The sequence below is a fragment of the Asterias rubens genome, chromosome 4 (assembly GCF_902459465.1).
Source record: "Asterias rubens chromosome 4, eAstRub1.3, whole genome shotgun sequence".
NCBI lineage: Eukaryota > Metazoa > Echinodermata > Asteroidea > Forcipulatida > Asteriidae > Asterias > Asterias rubens.
The window spans coordinates 12,879,190-12,893,363 of NC_047065.1; the positions used below are offsets into that span (position 1 = coordinate 12,879,190).

General features: G+C 39.4%; 1 protein-coding gene across 1 annotated transcript; it reads left to right on the forward strand.

Annotated features, from left to right (window-relative positions):
• The first annotated feature begins 117 nt into the window (after positions 1-117).
• LOC117289432 (adenosylhomocysteinase B-like) lies at positions 118-12,172 on the forward strand. The gene is made up of 8 exons (XM_033770552.1): positions 118-237; positions 1,756-1,946; positions 2,687-2,915; positions 6,752-6,864; positions 7,697-7,904; positions 9,086-9,288; positions 9,962-10,156; positions 11,118-12,172. The coding sequence occupies exons 1-8, from the start codon at positions 201-203 to the stop codon at positions 11,247-11,249; spliced, it is 1,308 nt and encodes a 435-aa protein (XP_033626443.1). The 5' UTR covers positions 118-200; the 3' UTR covers positions 11,250-12,172.
• The last annotated feature ends 2,002 nt before the right edge of the window (positions 12,173-14,174 follow it).

Sequence of the window (14,174 nt, forward strand, 5' to 3'; positions counted from 1 at the left end):
GCACCCAAGTGGGCTTTACCAATAAGGGGTCGATGTTGCACACGTCCATAACACGAGGTTGACGTTGATGTGACGTAAATATTATAATTAGCCCAATGGTATTTAATGGCATGACACTTTATATTTTTCCTCTTTCAGATTTAGCCACTGTCTCGTGTGGATCGTGTCTGTGAACGTGCGCTCAAAAAATCAAACTCAAAATGGCAAAGAACGGCGGAAAACTCCCATACAAAGTTGGTATGTAGTCAAATTCAACCTATTTTTTGGAGGTGTAATGAGTTTTAATGATTGAGTGATTTTCCTGACTTAATAACCGGTGTTTTGCTCTTGCTTGCCGGTATTCTTTGTTTCTGTGAACAGCGCTCTCTTTCTAACTGTATTGGGGTGTGCACTGCACTACATCATTGAGTTGAGGAGTGAGCGAAATGATTATCATTTGTTTTGAAAAAATAAAGACTTTCACACACAAAATTTATTGCTCTCATTGTATAACGGGAAAAGTTTCCGTATGGCGCCACCACTTTTTCATTCGATATGAAATAATATAGTATCTTATTTACCTCAATGATATATCCCTTTTTGTAAAAATGAGTGAACAAGTGGTGGCGCCGTATGGAAAGTTATCCTTAGATAAATTCAAAACAAAATAAAAAATAAATATGTCTAAACAAGTGCCAGCCTTCTTCTTTTTTACTAACCTTGCCTCCTTGGTCTAAACTGAAGGGAATCATTAACAGATCTGTATTATCAAAAATGAAATGGGAAAGCTTTCTGATTCCTGCCCACATCACTTTTTTTAAACTTTACACTTGAAAAACAAAAGAATATCTCATTTTGAGTACATAGAAGAAATACAAATTCCTACAAATTAAACACGGGTGGCATGGATATGGAAACTTTTCCACAAAGTGCACTTTCAATTGTTCTCCTAATTGTTTTGCTCGTCAATCACAAAAAATACCCTCGGAAAAACTTACCAATTAAAATATTTGATTATTAAACTTCAAATGTGTGTTAGTATAAAAAATTAAATTGCCACTTTAATTGATCAATTACAATTCTGATGCAGTTAATTATTTTGCTTCCTGGTAGAACTATCGACTGAATAATTGAGATAGTTAATTTACTTTTTCAGTATTTTTGATCTAATCTGAATGATGCTTAAATAATTTGTTCTACCCTATTAGTTGCGATAACGTAACCCTCCTCCCTTCGGCCGCAAGGCCCGAGGGTTACGAGATCGGTTTAAAGCGGCAACGGTTAATCTGGTCCAAAACAGCCAATTTTGACAGCTAGTCACCAGATTTGCCCCTTTTTTTACCACTTTCCGGACTGGCGGCCGTCAAGAGAGGGGTTACGTTATCGCAACTACTACCCTGTAGTTCTTGGTTTAACCCCAAATCATTTAAAATTTACTCGGTCAGTTTCCCTTGTGGTTTTATTGATATCTGAAACGAAAAGACGCATTTCCTTAAACGTTTCCAGATTGTATTGTAATTGATGGTAGTGATCCCTGGCTACACAGCAGTTAGCGGTTGTATGGCTTCTGACTGGCACCCCGAACAAAGATCTTAACACAATAGTGAGACCGCCAACATATGGCTAGATAGCTCGGTTGGTAGAGCGCCGGCATGGTTAATCCAAAGGTTGTTAGTTTGAGTCCAACTAAAGTCAATTTTTCTTTGTTCAACCCTAACTAAATTACCCTGTAAATCTCTGTTATACTACAACCCTTCTAAAATCCTTCTTCTGCAGCTGACATCTCCTTGGCGGAGTTCGGCCGCAAGGAGCTCGAGCTTGCCGAGTATGAGATGCCAGGACTTATGCAGATGCGCAAGAAGTACGGTCCCACCAAGCCCCTGAAGGGAGCACGCATCGCTGGCTGCCTCCACATGACCATCCAGACCGCCGTGCTCATCGAGACACTCACAGAGCTCGGAGCAGAGGTAAGAAACATTTTTTCATTAGTTTAAAATTATTTAAGCACTTCAAGTTGATAGATGATAAACTTGCATCGGGGATAAAGAATATTAATTTTGTCTTTTACATGTACACTGATATGTATTGGCACTTTATGCTCAGTACTCACCCGAGGCCTGTGAAAAAAATCACAGGCATATTTAACGGTGGGATTCGAACCCATGGTCTTTGGTTTCAAGTTAATATTTTAACAAATTGTCCCCGCCCACCTGCAGCACTATTTTTGAGGTAATTTTTAGTTTCTTTGGGGAACCTTTCCCTTTGAAAATGTCCCATGCCACAATCATGATAATGAAACTTTTGACAAAGGAAATACAACTACGGTTCTCATAATTTGATGTTGTGTAAGCAAAATTGAGTAGGCACTCGTCGTGATTCACAAACCTTGGTGAGTTACGGCAAAAAATATGTCATACTTGGCTCTTGTTGAGCAGAATTCAATGAACTATGGTGGCAGCCTGTCCATTCTAATTAAATCCATCAGTATTAGCAGGGTGACAGCAGTTATCAACTCTATCTCTGGTCGTAGCATTCAATTGCCTCGATGCCCCCTGGCCATTGCCTTGGTGCCAAAGAAATGCTAATTGAAAATTTCCTCATAGCTAGATTGCCCTTTACCAAGGAAAAAATGCCTTGGTGCCCATCCCCTTTGACAAAACGAAGCAAACTTGTACAGGCCTGCTAATACCTCTAAATCCACCTCCAGGTCCAGTGGTCCAGCTGCAACATCTTCTCCACCCAAGACCATGCGGCAGCCGCCATTGCCGTAACGGGTGTGCCCGTGTACGCCTGGAAGGGCGAGACCGATGAGGAGTACATCTGGTGCGTTGACCAGACCATCTTCTTCGCCGACGGGAAGCCACTGAACATGATCCTTGATGACGGTGGTGACTTGACCAATCTGGTTCACGAGAAGTACCCAGAACTCCTGGCAGGTACGTCAAGATTGATGGCCTAACAAAAATGAATACTTGTTGTTTCCAGTCAGGGGTTTCCCTTACTTTTTTTTTTCAATTTCCCGCCGGGCGAGTCAACCACAATTCTCGATCGCCTGCAGGTTCTTTCACTAGCCCGCATGTATTTATACACAAAATTTTCAAAACGGAAAAAAAAGAAAAACAAAAAAAAAACACGAAAATGAAGCCCTTGAAATTGCTTTTTTGGAGGATTTTGTATTTGAATTTTTACCTTAAACTATCCCTTTTCCATCAACAACAACTTTAATGACTTCATGGTTTCATGGTTAGGGGGTCGGTTGATTTGAACATGTTTTGAACTCTGTTTGCAACAAAATCTTCATGAGTCAACGATCAGTCAACAACGCACATCGATAAATAATTCAATTAAATTTGCCCCGCAACGCCCTCTGTTGGCAAAAGTTGTCCATGTTATTGGAATTCCTCCAAGGCTGTACATTGTGCTGCAGGCATAATGCACAACGTGCTGCAATTATTTACTCCGTTCGTGATTGTGTACTGCATTGAAGTCTAGTCAAGAACATCTTGAATATGGAATTATCAACAGCCATCAACGGCCAATCACAGCGTGCAGAGTGTTGGTCAGAATGGACTTTGGACGACTGTGTGTGTGTGTTATGTATGTTTGTGCTGTGCATTACTGCATGGACATACATGTACCAGTGGGCACCATGTGGTTTGTGCTGCGTGTTTTCAATTGATTGTACGTGTTTTCTGAAACGAACGACAGCAATTCCGGTCCCGATCACGGCAAAATTAAATCTAGCAAGTATCTAGAATTGTCAAACTTACTAGCTTAAAAGCTTTAGTAAAAGTTTTCTGTGGGATTTTGCCACTGAACCCTCATTTATATGTGAAAAGGAATAATTATTTGACTCACCCGGCGGGCTAGTGAGAAAGGGTTTTCACTCGCCCGCCGCTATTTTCACTCGCATTTGGCGACCGCTAATTTCGAAACAAGCCAGTAAACCTGCCGTTACGTAAAAAATAAAAAAAATTGATTAAAAAAACCGAAAACAAATTGATCAAATTTGATTGCATCAAAAGTTAAAATGTTATTGTATCCTTCCCCCCCCCCCCTCAAAGTAACTTAATAAAAAAACAATAGCAGGTAGGGCAATTTCTTCATAGCAAATTAACTTTATTTCTATTGTGGATGTAACAAAATTGTTGGGTTAGGCGCTGGGAGTTTTCTAAATTGGCTGAGTAAATTTTGCTTAACTCCGAAAAAAAAAACAATTATAGATCTCTGTATAGTGCCTGGATAGAATATAGAATATGAGGATTGTTTACCACTCGACATTGGGCGACGTTTCAACCGAAGTTTTCCTGGTCTAATCATACATGTATGCTCATTGTGACAACAATATTCTCAAAAAAAAACAAATTACGTAAATTGTGAAATGTAATCACTCGCTGAAAAACTTAGAGAACACTGACTTAAGTGGCTTAATTGTGGACTTTGTGCCCGATTCTGAAACCATTCTTATGAAGACACATACTGATTTGTCCCGGACCCCAATTGACAACAATGGCATTGTTGTCATTATGCTGAGTTGTGATACCATGTTCTTATCACGATCGTTCTTGGCTAACCTTGGCTAAACACAATGCCTGCATTATCTTTGTAAGTAAATAATCCTTTAGATTCACAGAATTTGTTAGTGCGAAAGCTGTAATACTTTTCCAATTTGTGATGTAAACAGATTTAAAGAGTAACATGGTGATAAGGAGGAAACTGGTGATAGATAGTTCCCTAAAATGAGCTGAACAAGCACTAACAGAAGATCCAATATCGAGCATACTCAACAGAACTGAAAGATATTAACCAGGTTTATCTCAAAGTTATTTACACAATGAGGTAACCTGCCATTGTTTTCTTTTGAAAACCACTGGGCTCGTATTGTTGTAAGTTTGATTTTTTGGGTTGAACAAAGAATTGACTAGAGTGGGATTCGAACCAACGACCTCCGGAAACAGTAGAGCGCCGGTACGTTTCTGGAGGTCGTTGGTTCGAATCCCACTCTAGTCAATTCTTTGTTAAACCCCAAAAATCATTTCAAAATTTACCCAGTCAGTTTCCCTTTGTGGTTTATATTGTTGTAAGTTTACCAGCCTAATTATAAAAATCACCGGCCTCGAGCCCGAACCATTTCAAGCCCTGCCCAAAGGAAATGCATCAAGACCATCTTTCAGGATTTAGGAAAATGTTTTTGTAGTTAGCATTTTACATAGTACGCAACTTGGAGCAAGTTCAGTTGAGCTATTGCGTGACAAAAAACGGGCCCATGGTAGCGAGGTTGAGTCGCTCACCCAAACTGACCCATGCTCACCTAGGGCCACTGATTTTCCGTTTCAGAAAAGTGCAAATTCCGTTTGGCTAAAACATGAATTCCGTTTCAGGCACAAAAAATTCTGTTTCATGTTTTTTTAATTAGATAAAAGGTTGTTTAATACCCAAGGACACACTTATAAAAATCAATTTGAGATAAGTTGCACTGCTGACTTCGTAAAATGTTCATTTGAACTGACAAATTTCAAAAAAATACTTTAATTTTTTTTTTTTATACTGCTGTTCGATGAAATTAAAACATGTAGTCAGGGTAAAAAGGTTGCACTGATTCCAAGTCTAAAACTGCAGTTGATTCTCTGCATTAGCCACATTGTAGGCTAATGACAGGAGTGTAATCCACAAGAGGGCGCTGTTTCAGCATGATCAAAGACTTGGGAACAAGTCTATGGACGTGACCGTTCTCCATCCACAAACAAAATGTCAGCCATTTTGTTTTCGCTTTGGCGACAGAATGTTGACAGTTTACGGTTTTATTTTAGACCTTTCCGAGATGAAAAAACATTGTATGTGTTCTTATACATCATAGGTAAGCTAGTTTGTGTATTATTGTTGGTAAAAGAGAGGGAGAAAATGCAATTTGGGTGAACAAAAAATGTTAAAAACGTGCCGCGAATAATGCCCTTCGCTTAACCATGTTAACAACGTGTGTACATCATGTGTGTAAACATGGAGGATGGTGTGAAGTAGAACAGAATGATCCACGGTTACGATCTCGTACTTTTTAATGGTCTGATTTCTGATGCTTTTTTAGTAATCTTAATAAAGAATGCAATTTCAATAGTTTTGGCGTCAAGAAAAAAAAAAAAAAAAAAAAATCAAATTTTCTGAAATCCCGTTTTCCGCTTCTAAGGGCGGATTCCGCGAATTCCGTCCGTTTTCCGCGATCGCGGAAAATCAGTGGCCCTACTCACCCATGCTGACAAGACCATGAGTCCAAGAGAACTTGGACTCGTGGTCTTGTCAGCATTCAACTTGCCCACCAGCGAGCTTGCCCAGCAGCGAGCGGGTTTCTGTTACAAGAAATGTCTTTCACTGCTGAAAATGAGTGATTTTTAAGAGAAAAAAAAGTATATTTAAGGTAGCAGAAACCTTTCACATATGGGTGACATTACAACTTAACAAGGCCCAATTTCACAGAGCTGCTTAAAAGCACGCTTACCAGAATAAGGTTACCGGCCAAAGTGTAATGCCACATGTACAATTTCTAGCGGATATGCTGACTTCGTAGTTCCTAGCAGAATAAATACTAAGCACCTTTGTCTATAGTTGTATCTTTATGAAATTGGGACTAGGAATAAACAGGCTGTTGATTAAATCAGCCAAACAAAAAATAAATCAGCACATTTAAGGTTGAAGTACCTGACTTTCGCCTCTTCAAAAAAATCAGACAAAATTTTCGTGATTTTATGAGATGTTTCAAATTATTTTCTTGCACCCTCAGGAGTGAAAGGTCTGTCTGAGGAGACCACAACTGGTGTGCACAACCTGTACAAGATGATGAAGGAAAATAAACTCAAAGTCCCCGCCATCAACGTCAACGATTCAGTCACCAAGGTAACGTGCATTAATTTTTGAAAGGGACACTCTGCCCACCTTGAATGTGTTAAATGATTCCCATATTTTCCTGTGTATAGATCGTATCGAATATGACGTTACCATTCAAATAGCTATTGTACAACGTCTGTGAGCGTGTGCATGTGCTGCCATAGAAATCAAACCAGAAACGCTGGGTTCTGCGTGCTTCATTGATGTACGGCCCACCCTACATTATTATGGCCACTTTCATAGCAACAAAGAGGTTAGGCCAAGTAAAAAAAAAAAACATGTTTTGTGTCCCCGCCCGCTTCCTTTTTACAGGCCGCCTCCTTTTTTATTTTATTTTTTATTTTATTTTTTAAATAGGGTTATTTTAAATGATCTCAGCAAAAAAAATCTGAATGTCTTGTCTGAATGCCTCGACTAAATTGTTTCATTTATATTTTGTGTATTTCAGCAGTAGAAAAAACAATGGATATTTGACATTTTAACAAAGAATGGCGGCCATCTTGAAATAAAAAAAAATCAATAAAAAGCCCCTCTTCCTCCTTTTTTTGAAAAATCCGGATGTGAAACATTTTTTTTTTTTTACTCGGCCTTAGATGCGGCCTATAGGTAGCATTCTCCTTTAACAGTGGACCGCTGGCCAAATGCCAGTTAAAATATCTGAGGACCAGTCGTTATTTCTCTTCAAAGGGTCTGGTCTTAAGAAGCAGACTACTGAGATGACAAGCTAATTTTAGCATGCTGGCCAGTCACCTAAAAAGTTGTGGACAAACCCAGATAAGAATGTGTATTAGATGAGAAGTTGAAATGGTAATGAGATTTCTCTCTCTAATTTTGTCAACAGAGCAAGTTCGACAACCTGTACGGCTGCCGTGAGTCACTGGTCGATGGTATCAAGAGGGCGACTGACATCATGCTCGCTGGGAAATGTTGCGTCGTTGCCGGCTACGGTGACGTAGGAAAAGGCAGCGCCCAGTCGTTGAGGGCCTTCGGAGCCAGAGTTCTTATCACAGAGATTGATCCCATCATTGCACTCCAAGCTGCCATGGAAGGTGGGTACCACTCTGGGGGTGGGGGAAGGGGAAAATCTGGGGGGGATGTATGGAAGTTTTTCTGGGAGTCATGTTTTGTATTTAACAGAATATTAGTTGGTAGAGCATTCGCCCTGAGCGTCATGGGTCTTGGGCTCAAGTTCAAACAACTTTGATGTTTTGTATCTGACATTTAAGAATACCTTCAGATGCTACTCTTTATCTGTATTAAAGACAACTAACTATACACGTTCATTCCCATATGGAGTACTGTTGTCACATTCGGGCTGGAGCTTCTGCCTGTATCTTTATTCAGAGCGTGCAGAAGTGTATTGTTAATGTTACTGGTGAAGGGTTGGGATCAAGGTTACAACCTCTTTCCCATTGTAGGTCTGTAGCCAGTCTTTCTTTTCGACAGATATTTTCAATGTGCCACCAGTGTCTGACCAGGTTCCTCCTATCACCAGGATGTATGAGTGCCGGTCCAGACTTTCTGCTTCTTCTCACCCGTACTTATCCTTTGTTGATGTTTAGAACATAGAGCCATTAAAAATGTTTATACTGCATCTCTTTGGAACTTCTGTGAATGTGTATGTTTTCATCCATCTAGTTTTAAGAGTGGATATCAATTCCAACCTTCATTTTTTTCCCCGATTTATTTTCATCTTGTACTTTTCATTCTTGTCAAAAGTGGATTTATAAAGCATTGTGTGGGGGTGATCTTACCTATTAAAGAAATGTAATAATTAAAATAACATATTTTTAGTAAAGCAATTTGGATGCTCAGTTTTTCAAGTTACAGAAAGTTAAAAAGGCCTATTTCTAGATTCCGACTTTAATGTTAATATGAGAGGGCTTCTGGCTTAGCAGAGGGCAGTTTTAAATTTAGGCTTATTTAAAATATAAATTCCACACAGCAGAAAAAATGTATAGGGATGATCGTAACAGGAATGCTAATTTGAACATGTGATTGATGCACAACTTGATCAGGCCTGGAATTAAACTCGGGTTATGGAGGCAGTGACCTTCAATGCCCCTGGTCTTGACCTTGGTGTCCTTCAAAATTGTCCATTAACTTAAAGATTTTACAAAATGAAAATGGCCTTGCCCTTTCGAAGACGAAGTTCCAGGCCTGGTCGATATAAGGTGAGCGTTGGCTTTTCATGGGATAAACTATCAGTATTTATTTGATTGTCTGGCAGGTTACGAGGTTACCACAATGGAAGATGCCTGCACGAGGGCCAGCATCTTCGTCACGGCAACAGGATGCGCCAACATCATCACCGAGGAGCACTTCCCCAAGATGAGGGAGAATGCCATCATCTGCAACATCGGTCACTTTGACTGTGAGCTGGACCTGCAGTGGCTGGAATTAAATGCCAAGAAGGTCAACATCAAGCCACAGGTAAAATGTAGCCCAGCTACAGTTAAGTTTGTTTTCTTAAAGCCATTGGACCCTTTCGGTAAACAGTGTTGTCCAAGGCCCACACTTTGTGTACCACAACTTCTATATCAAATAACAAACCTGTGAAAATTTAGGCTCAATCGGTCATCGGAGTCGGGAGAAAACAACGGAAAACCCCACCCTTGTTTCCGCGCGTTTCGCCGTGTCATGACATGTGTTTAAAATAAATCCGTAATTCTCGTTAACGAGAATTTATATTGTTTTGCTGTTTTCTAAAAAAGTAAAGCATTTCATGGAATAATATTTCAAGAGAAGTCTTTCACCATTGCCTTCTGTAAACCCTGTAAGTTATTTGTAAATCTGTGAACTTTTTTTTTTTTTTTCTGAACCAAAAGGGTCCAATGGCTTTAATATGTTATGCTACTTTCCATTGCTTGTTAGTTGTTTTTTGTAGAGCAGCGCCATGAGCGCCGCTTGCGGTGGATACTGTCACTATAAAAGTTTCCATTATCTTTGTATTATGTCTTATGCAGGAAAAATTGCTTTAGGATTTTCTGCTTAGCAGAAATGAGCAGGATACCAGTCATAAATTGTACATGTGTCATTGTATTTTGAAGTCTTTACTGCTGACACTGAACGAAAACTTAAACATCAATTCTTTTATGTTGCTCAGGTTGATCGCTTCACTCTGCCCAACGGCCGCCATTTGATCGTCCTCGCTGAGGGTCGTCTGGTCAACCTTGGCTGTGCCATGGGACATCCCAGCTTTGTCATGTCTAACTCTTTCACCAATCAAGTCCTCGCCCAGATCGAGCTGTGGACTAAGACCGCCGACTACCCCCTTGGCGTCTACGTGCTGCCCAAGAAGGTGAGAACTTGAATGCTTTTGTTTTGCCAGGTCAAAGTAAAATTCATGGAAGATAACTTCTTTCTAAAAATTACATTACTTCAGAGGGAGCCGTTTCTCACAATGTTTTATACTATCAACCTCTCCCAATTACTCGTTACCAAGAAAAGGATTTATGCTAATAATTATTTTGAGTAATTACCAATAGTGTCCACTGCCTTTATGTAGGGTGTAAAACTTTGCATGGTGTGGCAGTATAATTTGGTTAGGTTTGCCGCAACACCATGTGAATATCTCTTTTGAGCAGTGGTTGACATCTCAACTTTACGATCAGTATGCTCTGATCATCTCCAGGAAGAAGGTCAAAACAATTACATAAAAAGATCACAAGTTTTAAATATTGAGTATTCTGAGTGACCCCGAGGGTGTCGTGTGAAGCAGTTTAGAGCATCGTATTCAAGTTGTGGTTAAGTCATTGGAGTGTGGGTTCAACTCCCGGTCGTGACTCGTGTGTCCTTGAGCAAGATGCGTTACTATAATTGCTTCTTTCCACCAAGGGGTATAATTGGCTACCTGTGAGGGTAGCGGTTGATACTGTGTTTGATAAAGCCTCTGAGGGCACGGAAGCTCAGGTTGTATACTCTCCAGGGAGCTGAGAAAGATAAAAGAAATGTTATTGGCCCAATGACCAGCAGCCGATTTCACGAAATGCTAGGATTAATCCTAACTCGAGTTAGGACGAGTAACCCATCCTGACTTAGGAAGGGTTCAATTACGTATTTGGATACGGAACTGAACCCGTCCTAAGGTCTAAGATTAATCCCAAGTTAGGAAGAGTTTGGTGAAATCGACATCAGGGCACTAATGTAAAGCGATATTGTTATTTTGTAAAATACACTATATAAGAACTAATTATCATTATTATGTGTGTGTAATTTGTTCCCCTTCTTAACATCATCGAAAACTTGTCGTTCTTTCACAGCTGGATGAGGAGGTTGCCCGTCTTCACTTGGAACATGTTGATGTCAAGCTGACCACGCTCAAACCCAAACAGGCTGAGTACCTCAGCATGCCGGTTGATGGACCCTACAAGCCCGATCACTACCGTTACTAAATGACCGATCGAAACGCCTTGATGTAACACACAGCTTCATACTTAAAACATTTACTCAGAAAGAAAGAGCCTGGGGGGGGGGGGGTGAAGTATCGTTGATTCCTAGTTGACGTTGACTAACTAAAAAATGTAATGCATTATCACAAACAATTTAAAATTGTTCCATAAAGATTTGAGTTTAGAGGCTTTTAAAGGTACACAAGATGGTAATAATATTTTAAAGGTGCACTGTTGCTGCCCTTAACTGAACAAAAAATGTGGGCTTCAAATTTTGTTTTAACTTTGTGAGCCCGTGGCATTACATTATGAGATGAGCATGTCAAATGCAAATTGTTATGTAAAACTAGGTCAGCGCATCACCTTCAATGTATTAATTACCTGGACTTATTTTGTTTATCCTAGGTAGTTTTGTGTACTCTTTGGTGTAGAGTTAAAAGGGAAAATTTTAATCAGACTTTGTGAAATTTGTTGCTTTTTCCTTTCTCTCTGAGTCACTTATATCTACTAGGCTCTTAGTTTCAATTCAATTCCGGCAGTTTTAAGGAATTTTAGTGATGGAGGAGGTGGGACATCCAGAGGGTGGTAGAAAATATCCATGCTGCCTGATAACTTCATGTTGAGGCATTTATAATTTTCTCTTGGGAAAATGTACCGTTTGTTGGCTGTGGTTTTAAAAGCTTGTCATATTATTTGTTCCCTCTGAATTGATTTGAAATCAAGTTACCTAATTACTTTGTTTTAAGTTGAAGGACCTTTTACCTGGTTCGTTTTTGTAGCAGTAAATATTATGGCGTTGTATTTGATGCAATGTTTTAAAATCAGCAAGTTTGACCAATTATGAGATCTTGGAGGGACGAATTTGTTGTACGAATTCTACAATTGCGGAATAAACTGTAATTGCATTGGAGTTTGTGCAACTGAAACCTTGTTGTGTGTGGTGATTTGGTTTTCAAGTAGTTTTTGTGTGGATATTTTTAATATTTTTGTTTTATCTTGAAGGAACTAAAATCGTGATTTTGTAAATTCTTGTTCAGAATATGAGTTCCACATTCATCAGTGTGCTCACCAATGAAAAACAGTTCGAAATGGTTAACCCGACTGACTAAGCTTCAGTAGAGGTTACAAGCTATACAAGTGCTAGGCAAGGATTGAGCCCAAGTTACTACCTGTGAAGCGGCAGCCATGGGATTTTAAAGCCATTGGACATTTTCGGTACAGAATGTTTTTGTTTAAAGTTCACAGATTTACAAATAATAACTTACAGGGTTTACATAAGGTAATGGTGAAAGACTTCTCTTGAAATATTGTTCCATGAAATGCTCTACTTTTTGAGAAAAAAATTAAACGATATCAATTCTCGATATCGAGAGTTACGGGTTTATTTTAAGCACATGTCATGGCACGACGAAACGAGCGGAAACAAGGATGGGATTTCCCGTTATTTTCTCCCGACTCCGATGACAGATTGAGCCTCAATTTTCACAGGTTTGATATCTTGAATAGAAGTTGTGATACACGAAGTATGGGCCTTGGACAATAATAATACCGAAAGTGTCCAATGGCTTTAAAGGAATGCACCTTTATTACATACTTCAAATATGAATTAATAAACCACGAGGGAAACTGACTGGGTGGATTCTAAATTTGGGGGTTAAACAAAGACAATTTTACCAGGGCAGGATTTAAACCAACTACCTCTGCTTTGATGTACCAGTGCTCTACCAACTGAGGAAACTAGCTCCTCGGCATGTTTTATACTAGCTCCAGCTGTTGTTTTTATTAGCCTTCTAATAACGAAGAGTTTTTTATTGGCATTATTATAAAAAAAAATTCCGAACGTACACCTTCCTTTAAAATGTTATGTGTGGATGTGTGCGATCCCTCGTAGTGATTGGGGAGGCCACTTGACTTTTTAAAGCTTCGTTGGCTTGAGACAACTATATTTATATCAAATTGGTTAATGATAAATTGCAACTTGATGGTTGCCCAAACCCTTTCTTATCGCTTCTAAATTTACCGTTTTTGCGGTTTATGTGGTAAATTAACGGTTGGATGACAATGAAGTCGACGAACTTTCAAAACTAAGTCGATTTCACAGAGGTTATGAAAGAAAGGACTTTTCCGAACGGTGCGCACTGACTGCAAAACTGCGACTGTCTTGCATACGCTGCAAATGAAAGAAAGGACTTTTCCGAACGGTGCGCACTGACTGTCAAGAAAAATAAAAGATTATAGAGCTTTATATTGCTTGTACAAGTTGGGACGAATAACTCGTCCTTAGTCAAGATAAGACTACGTCTTAACTCTTTGTGAAATCCTGGTTCGTTCTCTGCTTGTCGCGGTCAGGCGGTGGTAGCTGTCTTCCCAAATGTGGCCCAATTTCATGAAGCTGTTAATGAAAACAACATGTATTTGCTAAGCAAACCTTGTAGTTGAACCAGTCACAACAATGTAAACTCGATGTGAGTTTAGCTGGTAATTTGTTTATGTTCAGCGATACCTTTCATGAATTTAGGCCCTGTGCCGAATTTTGTAAAGCTGTTTTTGAAAATTGAATGGGGGAACCAGTCACAGTGACCGGTAACCTGTTTTTTGCTAAGCAACTCTTTCTTGTGCTTAGCACATTTTCAGCTACCGGGCTTTATGAAATTGGGTCCAGCTTGAGAACCGAATGCTGACTAAAATGGCGGGATTTAGGAAACATAAAAATAAGAATGAAAAATGGTCTATTCCTAATTAATGCACATTTTTTAGTTACCACCCACCAAGCTCACAAGTTGTGGTCAATCTTTGAACACTTCATGTTATCAACAAAGTAAACAATATATTTCTGGATACTCGTGGCCACTTCTGTTGTTCTAATTTTAGGTTTAGAAGTTCGGGACAAAATTCCAGAGATAAGAAAACAACTATTTTAGTTGTAGG